The sequence below is a fragment of the Lissotriton vulgaris genome, chromosome 6 (assembly GCF_964263255.1).
Source record: "Lissotriton vulgaris chromosome 6, aLisVul1.2, whole genome shotgun sequence".
Classification (NCBI taxonomy): domain Eukaryota; kingdom Metazoa; phylum Chordata; class Amphibia; order Caudata; family Salamandridae; genus Lissotriton; species Lissotriton vulgaris.
In genome coordinates this window covers 162,984,111-163,004,682 of record NC_141694.1, presented here as the reverse complement: position 1 = coordinate 163,004,682, position 20,572 = coordinate 162,984,111, and the positions used below count along the sequence as shown (strand labels likewise).

The 20,572-nt window shown below is 43.7% G+C and overlaps 1 protein-coding gene across 1 annotated transcript in view; it reads right to left on the bottom strand.

Annotated features, from left to right (window-relative positions):
* The window catches only part of PKHD1 (PKHD1 ciliary IPT domain containing fibrocystin/polyductin), a 2,083,594-nt gene that overhangs the window by 65,439 nt on the left and 1,997,583 nt on the right, over nucleotides 1-20,572 (bottom strand). The window contains exon 56 of the mRNA XM_086926200.1: nucleotides 6,426-6,575. Coding sequence (XP_086782326.1) covers nucleotides 6,426-6,575 — 150 coding nt within the window. The remainder of the gene's footprint in view (nucleotides 1-6,425; nucleotides 6,576-20,572) is intronic.

The following is a 20,572-nucleotide window of genomic DNA, read 5'->3' as shown; positions in this document are numbered from 1 at the left end:
CGGATGAACTCATTGACCGGCTGGGAGCTGCCCAATACTTGAGTACCTTTGACCTTACTTCAGGGTACTGGCAGATTTCCCTTACTGATGGAGCAAAGGAAAGGTCAGCCTTCTCCACACCTCAGGGTCACTACCAGTTCTGTGTGATGCCCTTTGGGCTCAAGAACGCCCCTGCCACTTTTCAGCGGCTGGTGAACACGGTCCTTCCTGGTATGGAAGCTTTTTCTGCTGCTTATCTGGATGACATTGCTGTCTTCAGTAGTAGCTGGGGGGATCATTTGCAACACTTGCAAGCTGTTCTCCAGGCCCTGCAACAGGCTGGCTTAACAATCAAGGCCAGCAAGTGTCAGCTCAGGCAGGTGTCGATGGTGTAGCTAGGCCACTTGGTGGGCAGAGGGACGGTGCAGCCCCTCCAGGCGAAGATCGAGGCTATCATGGCCTGGGAGCCCCCCAAGACTCAAACTGAGATCCGAGCCTTCCTGGGCCTCACTGGATACTACCGTCGCTTCGTGAAGGGGTATGGCACCATTGTAGCCCCCCTCACTGAACTTACTTCCAAGAAACAACCCCGACGGGTAGTCTGGACGGAGGCTTGCCAGCGAGCCTTCGTGACTTTAAAACAAGCATTGTGTACTGCTCCAATTCTCCGGGCTCCTGATTTTTCAAGAGAGTTCATTGTCCAAACAGATGCATCAGAACATGGCATTGGGGCAGTGTTATCGCAACTAAATGATGAGGGCTTGGATCAACCCGTGGTCTTCCTATCCAGGAGACTACTCCCCAGGGAACAGAGGTGGAGTACTGTAGAGCGGGAAGCCTTTGCGGTGGTTTGGGCTCTGAAGAAGTTGCGTCCATACCTATTTGGCTCGCACTTCCTGGTTCAGACCGACCACCGGCCCCTTCGTTGGCTGATGCAAATGAAGGGGGAGAATCCCAAGTTGTTGAGGTGGTCCATCTCCCTACAGGGAATGGATTTCAGGGGGGAACATCGGCCTGGAGAGAACCACGCCAACGCAGACGGTCTCTCTAGGTATTTCCGCCTTAGTGATGAGAACTCCCAAGTGATTGGGTAGTTCTCCCCACTTTCAGCTGGGGGGGACGCGTGTTTGACCTGTCTGCTTCTGCGGGTCCCCTCACAATTATAATTTATTTTGTCCCCTTTGGCCTCTGAGAGTTATTAGTTTTTTTTCTTATGTCCACCCAGATTTTTGGTTGTCAGCATTGACTGTGGCGCTAGGTGTTCCCTGAGTAGGACGTTTTGCCTTACCCTTAAGGCCTAATCATCCACATGAAAATTTAGTGAGATCCAAGAAACCTAAAATGGAGTCCACCAACTGTCATAACGGACATCACAACCAAGCTGACCCATTGAGTTACATGAAGAAGGTTCTGGAACCATCTGGCAGGTTCCAGGGGACTGGGGTCAGTCTATAAAAGGCCAGTACTCAGGTGGCCATTTTGTGTAAGCCTGTGACCAGAGAGGTAGCATTGACCAGTGTGGAGGGAGGCGAATTGCAGAGGAGAGCTTTTGCACCAGTATGTTATGTTATGTTATGTTATTTATTATTTGTTAAGCGCACATACGCCCGGAGGCTTCTTGGCGCTGGAGAGAATCAAACATAACAGTACATAAAAGACACAAATCACTATTTACAGTAAGCCTGTGAAAAAAGAATAGTTTTGAATGCTTTCCTAAAGGTAAGGAGGTCCCTACTGTGTCGCAGGGTCAGGGGGAGTGAGTTCCACAATGAAGCAGCCAAAAATTGAAAACTGCTACCTCCCTGACGTTTCCTTTTGAAACGAGGGACCTCAAGTAGGTCTTTGTGGGTAGATCTCAGGCTGCGCAGAGGTTGATATTTACGCAGCAGTTGTCTAAGAAACATGGGACCCTTGCCCTCCAAAGCCTTGAACACAATACAGCCCACCTTGAATGTTGCTCTCTGTTCCACAGTCAGCCAGTGCAAGGTCTCCAGTCCATGTCTAATCGATTCCCACTTTGGGACTTTACAAATAAGTCTCGCAGCTTGATTTTGCAGGTATTGCAATCTTTTCAGTTGGCCAATAGGAGCCCCCAGATAGAGGCCATTTGAAAAATCGATATGAGACAGGACTAGAGAACTAACTGTCTGGATTAAGGCCAGACCTGTGAGGAGATGTGCTATTTTCTTGATCTTCCTCAGTTGGAAAAACCCCGAGGAGACCACTGTACCAATTTGACTTTCCAAGGAGAGGTCCTCACTGAGAGTCACTCCCAGACTTTTTATTGTACGGGATTTCTTTGGAGGGGAGCCCATGTCCGATGGCCAAAAACAAGGGCTCCAACTGATCTCACTCTTCCCAGGTAGAATGAGCTCCGTTTTTCCCGGATTTAACTTAAGGTGGTTTAGAGACATCCACCTTTGGATAAAGGACATAGTTGCACGAAACTCCTCGGCTGCATTCTGTGCGTTTAGTACAAAAACCAACTGCAGGTCGTCTGCATAATTATATGCATCAACCTTAAACTGTCGGAGGGAAAACAGAAGAGGCCGCATATACAAATTAAATAATAAAGGGGACAAGGAAGATCCTTGGGGAACCCCACAGAAAGAAATGTTTTTAGGGGCTGTAAAAGAACCCAGTCGAACCGACTGGGTACGTTCTGAAATAAAGGACCTGAGCCAAGCCAAGGCCGAGTCTCGGAGTCCGGCCTGTTCGACACGATTGACCAAGATGGTATAGTCAACCGTGTCGAACGCGGCAGACAGGTCCAATAACACCAAGGCCTGGTGCAGGTCCCTGTCAGCATTAGACCTCAAGGTGTTCTGAACGGCCAATATCACTGCCTCAGTAGAATGACCAGGCCGGAAACCTGCCTGGTTAGGTTGTAAATAGCCAGAGGCTTCCACAAAACTTGATAGGCAATTGGTCACATGGGCCTCCAATATTTTGGATAGATAAGGCAGTAGCGATATTTGCCTGTAGTTTGAGGGGTCAGAAGAGTCGATACCGGGTTTCTTTTTTAAAGGGATCAACAAAGCCTGTTTAAAACTATTCGGGACAGTCCCTGACATGAGGGAATTGTTAAGCAAAGCAAGCAGGCTATTAGGGAGTGCCCGACCAATTTCTCTCATTATTTGAGGAGGGCAGACATCCTGAGGAGATCCAGATTTAACTCTAGTGAGCAAATCTTGGAGGATTTGGTCAGTGATTAAAGGAAAAGAATGCAAGGTAAGGGGATTTAAAAAGGTATCATCTATCGGAGCACAAGCTGGAAGCTTGGATAGAGTATCCTTAATCAGCACTATTTTATCATAAAAATAGTCATTCAAGGAGTTGCAGAGCGGTTGTGAGGGGACGACTGGGGGAGAAGTTCTTTCATCATTGCACAGCTCAGTCACAATCCTGAAAATTTCTTTCGACTTATTAGTCGCGTTAAGTATTTTAGGGGAGAAATAATCAGTTTTGTGAGTGTGCAGCGTCTTTTGGTAGGCTTTACGAATTAGACAGTATGCAATCCTTGCTTGAGGACAGTAATTAGTACGCCATGTCCTCTCATGCTGCCTCACTTCAAGTTTTAGTTTCCTCAACTCCGGCGTGTACCACTTATGTGCGTCCACGCTGCGTGAGTTATCAAAACGAGTGAGGGGGACACAGACGTTAATGGCCGAATTTAGCCTTTCCTGAAGCCTACAGTCGGCAATCTCCATGTCTGAGCTCTGCTCTGGCAGAGTAGACTTTAACAAGTTTAAAAAAGCTGAAATGTCCAAAGAGGACCATTTCCGAGTCAAACTGGTAGCCTTCAGCTTAAATTGAGGAGCTTTCGCAACACAAAATGAGAAACTAATGATAAAATGATCAGACCAACTACATGGTTTAATAACAATAGAATCAATCGGTAGGTTCAATGACCAAATTTGATCGAGACTATGGCCCTTTTGATGGGTTTGAGTGTCTATATATTGTATTAAATTCAGATCATTCAAAAGGTCCTTTGTTTCAGCTGCTTGGGGGTCTAATAGTGTGTTATCAAACCAGAGATTTAAATCCCCGATCAGGAGTAATTTAGAATTATTAGTGGCAAGCATGGCCAATTGCTCCGCAAAAATGACAGGGAACATAGCCATAGATTGGGGCGGGCGGTATAATAAAACCACCACAAGTGACCCGTTGACAGTATCCAATTTAGCAACAATATTCTCCACATTAGGTATATCCAAGGAGGAGAGTTGTCTAAGTTGGTGTTTCTTATTAGAGATAATGGCCACCCCGCCCCCGATTTTACCTGCCGGTCGTAGCACAGAAATGATGTAATAATCAGCAGGCAAGGCAGCCAAGATATCCGGTAAAGAATCCGGTGTAAGCCATGTCTCGGTCAACAGGAGTAGATCCGGTTTGATATCAGATAGTAACAGAAAGATGTCCGTCTGATGTTTGGGCAAAGAACGAGTATTTAAGTAGACACATTTAAAATTACAAATAGTGCCTGGCGAGCTTTCCGACACCGCATAGTTAGGTGCACCAGTAGGGGCGCAATTGACCTGTGGCCGACTGTCTTCTACTTGGATGTGAACCCTTTGGATCCGACCAAACCCCACTGGGACTGGGAGTCATCATTGCACCTGGACTTTCACCGCAAAGACACCGGAGATTCCCTTGGTGTACTTTGATCTTAGCGGGGGTTCATACACCCCAGGGACATTCTCGCTGCTATTCTCCCTCGTTTACCCTGTAGACCCGGCACCTCAGTGAAGAGGTTATGTGAGCAGAAGACGCAAGCGCCGCGTTATCAAGGCACACTCACCATGTGAGAAGAGCAGCAGTGTCCGTGGCAGCTGCAGGGCGGGAATCCACCCAACCTGCGGGGAGTTCCGTGAGGAGGCATTGGAGGTCCCGAGTGGTAGCTGTTCTGTGGAGCCGTCGGAGCCGAAGACGGACCAACGTCAACGAAGGTGGGGCGAAGGAAGAGCTTCCGGAGCCGACCTCCATGTCAGCGCTGAAGGCAGACCTGCGCAGAGGGAGGAACAGCGCTCGCTCTGGTGAGGAGAACGAGAGGAGTGTGACGCGCCCCGTCAATACCATCCGGGGACGTCCCGTTCCATACCCGACCGCTGTGGAGGAGTGCCGAGTGTCAATCAACCGATTCCCCCCCACCCCCGAGGAGAGCCTGCCCCTTCCGCACAGGCTAAAGGACTCCGGCAGTGATAACAGTAAGCTTGGCATACCTAGGGCGAAAGGTGGAATCAGCACTAGGAGGAGCAGAGCTTGAAAGGGGTGACAGGCGGTTCCTGCCTGGAATAACAGCCGGCCAGAGACTTCCTCTGAACTGCCCTGACACAATACAGGCCAGCCAGTTAAGAACTCAAAACGGATAAACACGAAGTGAGTGAGAGGGAAGAGTGGGACTCGAGTAAGGTGAGGTGAGTATTTACGAGGTGAGGGGAGTAAGGCTAAATCAGAGACAGGGAGGAAAGTGTATGTATAGCCCCATGATCTGAGGTAAGAGGGCAAGAAGACCCTACCAAGCTGTATGTGAGACAGCAGGGGTGATGTCACTGGTGGCAAAGTGAAATGTGGTGTTAATTTGCTTATTCTCCCCTAGTGAAACAGCCGTGCCAACCCACCTGTGAAGTATTGTGTACAGTGAATGTAGAGGTGATCTGAACCTGAAGCAGTGGGGGGTGAAGTATACTCTGGTTCCTTCTTGGGAATCTTCTAACACAATTATCTTTCTGTAAGCAACTGTATGGAGTTCTCCAAGACAAAGGGAGGGTCATGTAAACTGAAACGTGTAATGTAATGAGATGTAATAAGTGATAAACTCTGCATTCATTTGTAAGGTGATGTACTAATGCTATAAGAGAGCTATCAAACCTAAGAGAATAGAGTCTATTTTAATAAAGTACAAACCTTATTTTCCTAACAAGGTGTAGTGTCGTTTTTGGAATGGATGGGCGCTGAGTTCCTGAGAGGTTTTACGCAAGCTTTACACATTTAGCCTTAGGAATTAGTCTTCCCCTCTGTGCCATGCTATCCACGTGTTGGCTGGGAAAACCCTAGGTCTAACAGGGGGTTATATAGATTGTGTACAATTACAACTGATGCACGTCAGTAAGACAGTATCGTTGGTCTCTTGACTGTCCGGCTATGAGTGTGTGTGCTCTTCCAAGTAAATATGCACTCTCTCTTCTGCTGCATTCCACCTCTTTATGACATAAAGCTTAGATTTTATAACAAATAATAAAATGGTTAATGAAATATGTGAAACAATATAGTCCTATAATAAAATAGACGATCTAATGGGATCGTTTTTTCAATAAAGTATTTTGACAGGAAAGCATCTTTGTGCAACCTGGTACAAAACTTACAATACTAGTAATACTAACAAGTGTTTAGGTTGACTTATGCAAAAGAGCAAATCCAAACTTGTTTTCATTTCAACGCACCTGTGAAATATGTTCCATTCATGTTTTTGAGTTGCCCAACATGAATTCTCCCAGAGCACGGCTCATCAGTCTCAATCTTCACATTTCGTGCCAGAAGGCCAACCTCCGCAGCAGAAGACAACTTCCTGTTTTCAACCATATATGACTTTCCTGCATAATTTATAAATGGTCAAGAAAGTTATGTGAAATGAGAAAGAGGTATCCATTCTCTTTAAAATGATTTTTTGTCAAATGTTTTCAAACTCTACAAGCATGTCAGGCCCTTTCGAAAAATTCATTTTGGAGTACATACAGTATTCCTCCTGTAGTAGTACTCTTTTATAGAATCTTACCTCCCATTTTGAGCTGTCCCCAACACATACAACATGGAAATAAAGTGGAAATATCGAAGGATAATTCTATGCAATTAGTCTAAATGGAAAGGTCTGCACCAAAAGTTGAATTGTTATTAATAGGAAGTTTGATGTTTGATGTTTCAGGACCCATTCCCAAAGGCATACAAGAATATTTAAAAGAGTTCTGATGTAGTACTAATTTTTGTACTCATGAATGCTTTTGTGAATCGGCCCCAATATATAAGAATAACAAAGTGTTAAATGCACAAAGACCTTTGAAGTATTCCAAATCTTTTTTTTTTAGATATTTCTATTGAAGCCCAGGCATAAAAACCAATACAATACAAAAAATCCATTACAGCCAATACAATGAACCACAGAGGATACCTTTTGGCAAACATACATTTGCAATCCCCCCTCACAATCTCAGTCAAAGTAAGAAGCTCATATTTTCACAATTTTTTTAAGACCCCGACACGTAGTGCATGAGAACGCTCACTTTTCCTAACTGCTTTCATTTTGTTGGACCACTCCAGGACAGAAGGAGTAAAAGTGGTGCGCCAGCTTTGCAATATAAGCGATCTGGCAACAGCCGCTGCAATATACAAAAATGTAACCTTATAGTGAGAAAAACAAAGGTAAGGATCCAAGGGCCCGATGTAGGTCGGTCGGTAACGGCCGAAAATCGGTATTTTCGGCCATTACCGACCGGTATTCAAGGATTGGCATGTAGGGGCACAATTTTACAGAATCGGTAAATTTACTGATTCTGTAAATTTACCGATTCTGTAAAATACCGAATCGGTATTTTTACCGATTCGGTAAATCTCAGGTGTAGGTGGGACTCTTCTGAGTCCCAAAGGCCCTACAAAATCGGTATTTTACCACACAATCCTATTGTGTGGTAAAATACCGAATTCAGGTGTGCATGCTCATGTGTGCATGCACACCTAGCCATGTGACAGACAGACATGCCCTTAGGGCATGTCTGTGTGCCACATGGCGCACATGCCTATTTGTGGGGTGCCAGAGGGTGTCAAAGGGACACCCCCTGCACCCTTGGAAAATTCGGTATTTACCGATTCTGTAAATACAGAATCGGTATTTCCCATTGATTCCTATGGGCTTCCAAGCCCATAGGAATCAATGGGAAATACCGATTCTGTATCTACAGATTCGGTAAATACCGATTGTTACAGATTCGGTATTTCCACATCTGGAAATACCTACATATCCACCCTTTAGATTTACCGATTTTTAATTACCGAATCGGTAAAATTTGGTAATTAAAAATCGGTAAATCTAATTTACATACATCTGGCCCCTAGCTGTTTAAGATTAGCAAATCGCTCACTGCAATTTGAGTGCCACATTCGGCTTCCAAATAGTGGAAGATATCCTTCCAGAAGTTCTGTATCTAAGACATTGTAACATTATGTGTGACCAGTTAGCAAACGGAAAATTAACACAAAGAAAGCAATGTGGTGAATAATTAGGTTACATTTTTGACAAAGATGCAGGGGTTCGATACAGTTGCCATTTACTGAAAAATAACATCCCGCGCCAGTTTGCACCTCTAAGCGTGTTAAAATTAAGGTTATTGACAAATGACCCCAAATTAGCTGAAACTTCAAGATTTTCACAATCCTTCCATTTTTTTATCGCCTTCTGCCCAAAATCTGGGGCCCTAACTAAGGCTAGGCGCTTTTTCGAAGCCCCTGGTTTCCTCGTAAGTGGATCTTCCAAAAGTTCTTCAATTTAGCTGATGTTGTTCGCTAATCTGAGAAACATCTAACTCAATGAGGAATTTAAGGAGGATATTGTAAGACCCTAAAAGAATGAAATCATTGGCTATTAACTGTTTAATTTCGAGCATGGTCAGCCATTGTCCATTCCTCAGAAAATCTAAAACCTTACAGAATCCTAACAATGCCCATTTTAAAGTAAGTTCTGAGGATTGTGTGACCCCTGCTAATGGTAAGATATCAGCTAATCAAGTAGTTGAGTTGATAGCCGGAATAGAGTATTTTTTTATAAAGAGCCTGACGTTTTTTGAAAAACCAATGAAGGCACTCATAACGACCCCGTTTCGAGGATCGAAATATGAATAGTGGTGAATGACTTTGGGTTTATGTACACATTAAATCCATAAAGCAGTTAATAAACAGGTGTGACTGAAGCTGAGATTTGAATCTAGACAAATACTGAACAAAGTAAGCGTAGTTGTAATCCCTAAGGTTCGGGAGGGCTAAGCCTCCTTGGTCCTGTTCTTCATACAAAGTGCTAAGTGCAATACGTGGTGTTTTTTTGCCCAAATAAAAGATGTAAACATAGACTCTACTAAACAAAGGGAGAACAGATAAAATAGATAGCGGCAACGAGTTCCAGCGTGCAAACAACGCCTTGATTTTCTGCAGAAGTGGCGGAAAATTTAGATCATATAAATCAGAAACTCTTTCAGAAAAAAGTACTCCCAAATATCTTTTAGGAAGGGTATTGGCACAGGCACACATATCGGGGTGCAGAACCAAACCTGCACCGCCGCATTGTAAGATTTCGGTCTTCTATTTATTGATACAATACCCTCCCAAGCGCCTCGAAGTCTTCAAAAACCTGGAAAACTTTGGCCTGAACCTCTAATTCGGGCTTGATGAAAAGCATGATGTCATTGGCGTATAATTTTAATTTCGCCATGGAAGGGATAGGGGGACGGATATCAGAGCAGTTTCTTATAGCTATCACCAGTGGTTCGATGAAAAAATTGAACAAAAACGGTGAGAAGGGGCACCCTTTCCTTGTGCCCTGCTTTACTTTGACCCGTCCAACCACTGAGTTATTAATAATTACATTCTCTTCCACCTTATCATACAAATTATGTATCAGGGCAGTGATCTTAGAGGAGATACCAAAGTGATCTAAAATATTAAACAGGGTTTCCCAAAGTACAAGGTCAAAAGCCTTCTCGGCATCCAAAAAAAGAACTAACGCGGGTATTCCTTGAGTCTCAAAATAATCCAACGCCTCCGACAGATAATGGGTATTAGAAGCTAGTTGCCTCTCTGCGAAAAAACTGCTCTGATCCAGATGTATCAATTGTGCCGCAAAATGATTGAACCGAAGTGACAACAATTTAGTAACGATTTTGTAGTCAGAGTTTAACAACGTTATCGGCCGGTAGGAGTTCGGATCCTCGCTGTTCTTACCTTTTTTTGGGAAGCTTACTATATTGCCCTGTCTAAAAGGTATTTCCCCCCCTTCTAGCATAGAATTCACCAAACGAAGAAAGATGTCCGCTATTGAACTAAAAAAGACTTTAAAGAATTCAGGCGAAAACCCATCCGGGCCACAGGCTTTCCCATTTGGTAGGTTTTTAATAACACCATCCAGCTCTTCCATAGTGAAAGGGCTTGCCATAGATCATTTCTCAACATACGAAAGTGTTGGGGGGCTGTTGTTCTGAAGAAATTCTTTTAATACGGTCATATCCACTCTCTGGTGTTGACCATAGATGGACTCATAATGCTGTAGCATATTTTGCCAATTTTAGCTGGATCGTTTATACTTAAGGCAGTTGAGGGGCATTTCAGTGTTTTAATCTGATTTGAGGCAGCTTGTTCCCTGGCCTGCCAAGTTAAAAACCTACCAGTAAAATTGCTTTCCTCATAAACTTTTTGGCGATGTTGGTGAAATGAGGCATCACTCTGGGTATAATAGTTGGCACTGAGTGCACGCTTAGACTGGTCCAACTGCCGCTGATTCGAGAGAGAGGGATTACTTAAAAAAGCAGAGTAAGACATTTGAATCTTCTGCTCCAAAATTCTCATATCTTCCTTAACCTTTTTAACTGTTACAGCACCTTTGCCAATAATGAATCCACGAAAAAATGCCTTAAGTGCGTCCCATACCACACTCAGAGGAGCAGACGCAATATTACGTGATACAAACTCTTTTATCTCAACCCCATACAGTTGACCCAATCATGTTCATTTAAATATTGTTCATTCAGCAACCACCTTTGAAGGAGACCTAGGACAATTACCTAAAGATAGCTCAAGAACCAGCAAGGCATGATCAGAGAATCCATTATCTTTGCTGACAAAAACTCAAAATACGTGAAACTAAAAAAATATCAATATGTGACGAAGAACAAAATCTGCCTGACCAGCAAGTATATGCAGTTTTAGTAGGAAAAGCCATGCGCCAATGATCATGAAGATCCAAGGTTGCCGCATAATGTTGCAAGGTTCTCATAGATTTAGGTTTCGGCTTCTTTTTACCCTTCACTGATTAATCTATTTTGGGGCTCATTAAGATATTATAATTGGCCCCCACAACCAATTCCCCAGCAACCTGAATCAAGGACTGAGAGAGATCCTCGTAGGGCTTATGATTATCTTCTACTGGAGCATAAATACTAACAAACGTTAACAGTCTCTTACTTTGCCTAAGGGAATAAGTAACCCAACACGAACGCCCCTGTGGATCCTTATCAAAATTGACAACCTCTGCTTGAAGTTTTTTGCTTAGGAAGATTGCTGTTCCTCTATGAGAGGCTGAAGATGAAGAAAATCCCCTATAGGCAGCCCACGATCTAAACATGGCAAATTCAAGCAATTTTACAGCTGGAATATGAGTCTCTTGCAACAAAATCACTGCCGGGTTTACTGATTTGATCCACAAATCGATTGCATGCATTTTATTTTTGGTATTAAGACCGTTAGCATTAAAAGATACCACTTTCAGCAGTTCTTTACTAGCCATTGTTAAAATCTAACTCAGCTTTAAGCCCCTTGAATTTCCCAGCAAGAGTCACGGTTATAGAACTAAAGTATAGGACCTGAATGGACTCAATGGCCTGAAAGGAATCAGCAACAAGAAGAGGACTTCATTTTTTAGCTCTTTAAAACCCCCACCCACCCGATGTGACCCACTCCCTGAAATGTGGAGCCTCCCCCCTCCAACCACACCAACCACATTTCCACACCCCCCTCTAACCTGGGTGTCATGTAATTACACCCGATGATTTAGCCCCTGATCCCTCCCAGCAAAGGTGTAAAAAAAAAAAGTTTGAAAACAAGCAATGAAAATATCCTAGCAACCAGACATGCACATTGAGACTACAGCATCTACTATAATCAAATGGTAATCAGAGGATAGCTAATCCAACCCTGTTGCCTTAATTGAGCCTGCCGGAAAGAAAGATAGCATGAAGACATTACTCGACCCACTAACCCACCGACCCCCTTGTAGCCCTGCCCAGATAGTTGCCACAATAAACAGCCTCTTCTCCTATGACCCAGAGCCCTGCGTGATCTCCTTTAATAACTCTTGGGCTTCATCCAAATCGGGAAACATAAAAAATTTGCCCTTCACCAGGACCCTCAATTTGGACCACTGGGCGAAGTATGCTTGTGCCCCATTAGCTTTAAATAAATTAAGCATCTTCAGAAATTCCTTCCTCCTACGACCCGCAGCGGCCGTCATATTGGAAAAAATGTGACATTTCACAGTCTCATTAACTGGAAATTGTCACTGCTGGATGGCCTTAGACAATATCCTCTCTTTTATATGAAAATCTGCAAAATTTAACAGAATTGTCCGTGGTAACGTGGAATTTGGAAAAGGGCGGGCAGGAACACGGTGGCCCTGGTGATAGTGAGATCATCTTCAAACTCTGGGATGACCTTTTGTTTAATAAATGAGTTAACCCACTGTAAGGTTTGAGAGCCCTCAGTTCCTTCCAGAATTCCCACTATCCGAAGATTGGCCCTCCTTGAGTGATTTTCTAACTCCTACAGTTTGTTCTCTAGGGCATGCTTGCTTTTAACTGCCGCTTTGCCTTCGTTCATTACGATGACCATCTGGTCCTCCTAGGCAGAAATCCTGATTTCCGCCTCCTGCAACCTAACTTGAAAGGATGATATTGTGCATTCAATTGTCTCTAGACGTTGATGAATAGAGGCGAGTTCGACTTTCTGGGTTCTTTTTAGCTCACGGATTTCTTCCAGAATCAGGTTTAACATATCCTTGATACTCATCTGAAGTTGATCGATTGGATCCAGATCGGAGCTGGGGATAACATTATCAGGGCCTATAGTTGAAGAGGGGCATCCTGGAATTGAGGATCTAGTCTCTCGCAGGGGGGGCCTGAGCCTGAGCCTGGGTCTGAGGCTGTAAGTTGACTGGTGGAGTCATAGTTGTACTAGGGGGACTAGATCTAATTGCGGTTGGATCAGGGACATCTGAGATTTCTAAAAACTCCACTTATTCCAAATGTTGCACAAGTCTCCCTTCCTGATTGAGTGGCGAAATTAAAGCTTCCAACCCAGTCTGATCGGGTGTTTGGCCCAGATGTGGCTCAGTTGCTGTGGAGGGAGCGTCATTCGAATTTGTTTGCATTTGAACAAAACTTGAGAGAGTCAGATCTACGGCAGTTGTAGTTGATCGAACTGAAGGAAAAATGGGATCCGAAGGTGCCTTAGAGAGCTTCAGAGCGGAACCTGGACCAGGAAGAGGAGACTGCAAGGTACCCCTTTTCACGAATAGTGCAAATTGTTTTGCCTCTTTTGTCTCTTTTGCCTCCTTTATTCCTTTCACCTGTTTGGGGCCCTCTGACCCCAAGACCTCTTGTGAAGCAATTTTAGGGGTGGCTGTATTCTCAGATGCCAAATCCGCTATGCTAGCTTGATCCAGAGACACAACAGGGGGTGGTTCCTCATTCTCTGAACTCTCAAAAGTTGAGTCGAGGTCAAGCAAATTCTCCTTACAGGCCAGTTTGGCAGCTTCCTTAGTCTCCTTTGCCTGGGCTCGGCGGGTTTTAGTTTTCAGACGAGCATTAAGCAACTTCCCCATCCTGATGTCTCCATGCCACGTTTCACGGCACCTCAGTTTAATGTGAAGAAAGCTTATAAGATTTTTGTCCACAAATACTTATATGCTGCTTGATGCCCTCCAAAGCACTACTTCTCCCAAAATGCAGTGCAAATTTAAATCAGGATATAGTCCACGTAACCCAGCAGGAGAGGCACTTTTTCTGTTTTTTCCCCTTGAAAATGGATAAGGCCAGTGTCTGTATTGTGCCCTTTTCTCTCTTTTACTTTCTTAGACCCTTTTGAAAGCTGTTACTCCAGGGCACAGTGGGTGGATGCGGAGGTATTATTAACTGTCAATACATTTCGTTAGCAATCTGCAGCCACAAAAAAATAAGGGAGCCTGGTTCCAGCAGCACTGCCCAAGGACAAGCATCCAGCGCGCCAGCCTTGGGTGACAGCCGCCGTCATCGTAGGATCTCTAGCCTCCCTCTCCTCACCTCCCAGTCACTGACCGACGTCCGAGAAGAAGACAACTGCAGCCCAGGCGCTCGGGACAACGAACGCGCACCTCTGTGCTCCTCCAACCACAGACCCAGTCCAAATCAGCTCGCTCCTGGTGCAAGGACGAAGACGAAGATGAGGACGGAACAATGCTTTTCCCCTCTTAGCTCAGGACTGGCTCCTCGTCACAAGCCGCTACACCATACCGCCGCCCTGAAGCTGTAGCCTCAGTAAGAGAAGGAGAGGAACCGCAGCCGCCCGCGGACTCTCCAAGTACGAACCACCATTGCTGAGGGGGGCGGGGAGGGGCACCAATCACCTGAGGCTACGCGGCGTGGTGTTCCGCCATTCAGCCTCTCTTTCATCAACTGTTAACAGTTATCAGCAAACAATTCATATGTGACTATCATACATAATTGTTCGACTTACATATTACAGATCAGGCATTGAACTGAACTTGCTAAAAACCCCTTTTATCCTATTGGACACCCAACACGGGACAAGAAATCCTCCTTCAAGGAGGACTGATCAATGCAAGATCTATGTGCAAAAATGGGGCGCATATTCATGATTTAATTACGGAGACTGATCTCGACATACTCTTTGTGACAGAAACATGGCTTAAAGCCTGGTGTAACCCGGTAATAGCCCTAACAGTTCCTCAAGGCTATCTTATTCAAAGAGTGGACAGACAGGAACAGAGAGGGGGTGGTCTTGCCATCATTTACCGCGATTCTATTAAATGCACCATGTTTGAACTTTCTGACATTAAGGGGGCAGAAAGCATAGGTTTCTGCATTAAGATAAACGAGGAGACTACCTTTTCAGGAGCTCTAATTTATCGCCCACCGAGATCACAGAATAACTTCCTGGAAAGTCTTGGGGAAGCACTCAGCAGCCTCACTCTCAAATTAGCTAATTTTACTTTACTAGGTGACCTAAATATCCATCTTGACGAGGCTGAGGACCCTAACGCAGTATGGCTGAAAGACCTAACTAGTGTCCTGGGACTCACAATACTGACTAAAGTACCAACTCACAAAGCAGGGCACATCTTAGACTGTATCTGTACCAATACTAATTCCATGAAAGTTGACTCCCCCCGTATCCAGACCTGGACTGACCATCTGCTGGTCCCCTTTAAACTGACTGTAGAAAGGAAAGGGATCAAAATAGACCATACGACAATCGAAGTCCATACAAGGAAAGACTGGAAAAAGATTAGGGACACTCCCAACCTGTACCAAATTGCTGAGGATAGTAAACCCCCTCTAACTGGAAACACAGAAACAGATTATAACAGCTTCTGTAAATGGGTCACAAGTTTCTGCGGGCCTGATGATTCCAGTAAAGTGAGCAAAAAGCGGAATAAAAGGTCCGCCCCCTGGTTCTCCCTCCCTTTAAAAGAAAAACAAAAAGAGGTCAGAACCCTGGAAAGGGAATGGCGTCGTGCATATTGAAATGAAGAACTCATCATCTATAAAACATCTAGAAAGCAGTACCATGCAATGATTAAAGGTGCCAAAAAAACTACTTTTTAGAAGCCATAAACTCCTCCAACAACAAACAAAAAGAAATCTTTAAAATAGTCGATGACTTCATGAATCCTAGGATTCTTAGACAAGAGATCCCCCCTTCGCTTCCATTATGTAACTCAATCGCTAACTATTTTGAGCAGAAAATATCCGATCTCACCAAAGATTTTCCAGAACCACCAACACCCCCGCGCAGAAACCACAAGACCTCATAATGAGAAGTCCCAGCTTAACAAATTCACCCATGTTAGTCTGGAAGAAACCCGCCAGGCTATTCTATCCAGCAAATCTGGCTCCCCATTTGATCCCTGCCCTCCCTTACTGCTACATGCTCTTGTTGACACTGTAAACCCGAGTATAAATGCCATCATTAATAAATCCGTGGCCACTGCCGCCATTCCATCCGAATAGAAATTAGCCACTGTCAAACCTCTGCAGAAGAAACCCCTAGCAGACCCCACTATACTTTCAAACCTCCGTCCGATTTCGCTGCTCCCAATTCTCTTTAAACTCACGGAAGCAGCAGTGAATAAGCAACTAACGACATCCTGCATCCCAACCAGGCGGGTTTCAGGGCTAAACACTCCACGGAGTTAGCACTACTACACACAGTGGAGACCCTGAAGACAGCTATGGACCAAGGAAAAAAGGCTGTTCTGGTGCTGCTTGATCTATCGGCGGCCTTTGATACGGTATCACACTCCGTATTAATTGGCCGCCTAGCAGAATCAGGAATAGCAGGAGTTGCTCTTGAATGGCTAAAAAACTTTCTCAGCCACAGGAAGCAAGTCACAGTACTAGGGAAATACTGCTCAGAGGAGAAAGCACTAAAAACAGGAGTACCACAGGGCTCTAGTCTAAGCCCAGTACTATTTAACCTGTACATGACCCCCCTGATAGAGCTGATTACTTCATTTCACATCAGCACCATATCTTATGCTGATGATACTCAGCTCATCCTCGTACTAGACAGCAATACAACAAAGGCAGAGGAAAATCTGAGAGATTGTCTTACCGCCACATTCGACTGGATGAGAAAACACCACCTCAAATGTATTTCGGCCAAGACCGAAATTCTACCATTCGGACAACAAAACCTCTTCTCCCCCAAATCATGGTGGCCACAAGATGCAGAAGTCCCCCCAAATACTATTACCACGGCCCGTAACCTTGGGATTAGGTTTGACGAGTCCCTATCATTTAGGCAACAAGCAGGTGCTGTGGCAGGGTCCTTCTTTAGCATAATCAAAGGCCTCAGAAGATTCTTCGACCTTCTCCCACTGACAGCCGGAAAAACTGTGGCAGTGGCTCCCGTTACATCTCGCCTGGACTACTGTAACAGTCTATATGCAGGCTCCAGTAAAGAAGTAATGCATAGACTACAGATGGTCCAGAATGCCACCGCCCGCCTTGTGCTGAGATGGCCCAGGAAGTCGTCGGCATCAGCTGCACTCAATATCCTGCACTGGCTGCCCATCCACAAAAGGGTACTATTCAAAATCCTAGTTATCACCTTCAGGTCCTATTACCAGCTGGGTCCCACCTACCTGTCAAAAAGGTTTGGAAGATATGTGCCTTCTCGCTCTCTCAGATCTTCCAACCTGAACCTACTGGTCACTTCCAAATTTAGACTAGCTACGAAAGGAGGAAAATCCCTTGGAGTGCTGGGTGCCAGGGCCTGGAATAAACTACCACTCCAACTACGCCAGATCCCGTCAGAAAACCTTTTCTGAAAGGCTCTAAAGACATGGATTTTTAAACTTACAGACACAGCTAGTTTAGCCCTAGTCTAAACCCTTTCCTTAGTAACATCGTATACTGTCTTACCAGCGTCTCACTAGTTCCCGAGCCAAACACCTCCTAGACACGAGTGGTCAGCGCCAAGATGCTCCATGGAGTGTAAGCCGCGCTTTACAAAAATAAAATTACATTACATTACATTACATTACAATCTGAGAGCTTGCACAGATTCATCTGAGGACAAGCCAGACCCTAACAATGCACAAGAGATGTGGAATCAACACCTTTGCTCCAAATTTGAAGCAAATCATGTCTAATTCGTTCCAGTTCTACTCTGTATTGGCAGCACCCATGTTACTCCCAGTTTAAATCTACCCAGGCACCTTCAATCACTTGTACAGGAAACAATCTGAAGCGAACATCCAGTAATTTCTCCCTAAGAACAGAATCAACAACTAATGTATGGCTGAAACATGCCAAAGGCTGGGTGCTTTAGATATTGAGACTCAAGCCTTTTCCTTCAAAATGCATCTTAATCAAGTGTAGAAATCCATTAGGTCTGGTAGACAGTTCTTGTAGTTGATAGTTTATTCTTCAAGTTACAGCTTAGTAAGTTCCAATGTAAGTCTTAATATAAGCCCCACCAGGAGCAGTCTCCTGGCTGCTCAGCCCATCTTCTCCAACAGCTCCACCTTGAAGTACAAACATCCATAACATTTCAAATGACATCATATAGCTAGAGCATCAAGCAGAGAACCAGGGCCAGGGAGATGCATTACATAAGAAGCAGATTACTACATCAAGTTCTTTATATCATGTCACAAATGCCACTTTTACCAGTTTCACACCACACAATATTCATTGATTGTATTACACATGCTTACTGTGCACAATGCAGTCTTACACATTTTATTTCCTCTTCATGCTTGCAATTTTCACCCAGTATCACATCTTTGCATTCTCTGTAGTTACATTACTCTGTCATTTAAGTGTTGTTATGGCATTGATGCAGTTTAGTTTACTTATTTTGTTCACCATCTGCCTTGTATTGACTTTCTTTTTTGGTTGTGTACATCTTTTGTAACTTTTTTCAGGTGCACGGTTGCTGTAGTGAAATTTTGCATCTTCTGCAACCAAGATTACAATTACGTTTTTCTGTTGTTCGCCAGCAATATATTACTGTCATTTTTGTCTCATTCATATTGCTTCTCTCGAAATACAAATGTTGCCAAAATTACAATTGCCTGATTTTTCTCCAGCTTTTGCATACTTGAAAATCCAGTGCACTCTGTAAATGCTTAGGTTATTACTTAATATGGATCATAACAACATTGGAGCTCCCACCTTTATAATGAAACACAAATGGAAATAAAATGCAGAAATGCTAATAACAATTAGGCAATTTAATGGATGCCCTATAGGAGTACATAAGGAAAGTTCGGTAGGAATATTAAGTACTTTAGTAGAAATAGACACCGATCTATTACTCATAAAAATATTTATTTAGCAATACTACCAATTATGTACATTCTTTCTGGATTATGATTTTACGGTTCAACATTTACAGTATTGTATTAGAAACCACTTCATTCCCTCAGAACTCAGAAATTGAAATAATTTTTCTTTGAAGAAATTTTATTCAGTGTCGTTCATCCTCACTACACTTTTTCCTAATTATATTGCTCTGTTTTTACACTGAATGCCCCAAGAAATATTTGGGGGCATATCATCAAGGCGCCGCAATAAAATTATTGCCGCTTTAGCGTTCATTTTCGGGGGAAATGCAGCGATAATGTTATCACATTATTAGCAAGGTCACGCTATCATGTGAACCCTTGCCTTAGAGCCCTTTCCCTCAACGCCCAGCTTTGCATCTCTAATGAGATGCAAAGTGGGCGTTCCACCCAGACATAACGTGAGAAGTGTCGCTAACGGACATTTCACCTATCAACAAACCTCCTGCTAACTTGCATGGGGATAAGAAAAGTAGCGCTAACCGTGCTTATCACGCTTATCGCTACTTTTCTTACGCCTGCTTTCAATCTGACAATAGAAGGTGGATATAATGGCGAAGTCTGCCCTGCCCTATCAACAACATCGCCAATCGTTGTGCGATTATCGCTGGAATTCCAGCGATAATCGCACATTTGGCAGCTAACTCTGGAATTGTTATCGCTTTCGAGATAAGCGTCGCTGATAGCTCGCTTTCTCCGCGATAAAATTTAGCGTTAGCCGGTGATAATTATCCTAGCGCTAAGCATGCTTAGCGATAATTATTGCTGGTTGTTGCTGATATGCCCCTTGGATGTTTGTCTATTGATAATGACTTTTTGAGGTCTTATGCATTTCTGATCTTTTTCCTTATTTCGATCAATGAATTCATTGTGATAATATGCTTGTCAACATATAACCAATTTGACAATACTGGTGAACACAAGTACTTATTATTATAAGCTATATCACTTTATGTGAACCTCCCTGTATTGAATCGTACATTGCCACATTCATGAGATGCCCACAATATCTTTTGGTTTCCAAGATATGAACAAATCCAACGCAGCCCTTTTATGTTTTATGCCAAGTTTGTCACATTTGGTAAACACACTTTTTATATCTGTTTTGATTCTTTAGTAAGTACTGCTTTTTACATTGTATTTTACACAGCATACCATATGCATTTGTGAAGTGCACCCACTGCCCCATCTTGGAGCTGAATAACAGATGTCTATTGTTTCCTAACTCAAAGTATTCACTTTATCGACCTTGGAAGGATGAAAGGCTGAGTGGACCTGCTGTGATTTGAAAATCTGAACATGATTTCAAAGACAGTGATTGAATTAACCTTCTAAGTCACCAGATATTACTGCAAGCTGGATCATGTGTATACTGTTTTTAGTGATGTTTCATGTGTCCATTAATAGTGCTTAGTCTTGTACCAAAACATGCTCTTTTGCTGCCCACATATCTCTTAGCGTAATCCATACTATAAATACTCTTGCAGGTTGTAAGTCATATTAGTAATAGTTCACTATGTGGATTTCAATGAATGCTCAGTAGAGGGCCCAATCAGCACAATTCTTTACTCCTTTATGATTTATGATGAATGTGAATCAATGCTAAGTTGAGAGACTCCATGAAGACGATATGTGAGACAGTTTGAGTAGTCCTTGCTAAGTCAATGCTCATGTAAAGGGGTCTCTAGGGAGATGTTGAAGATACTAACC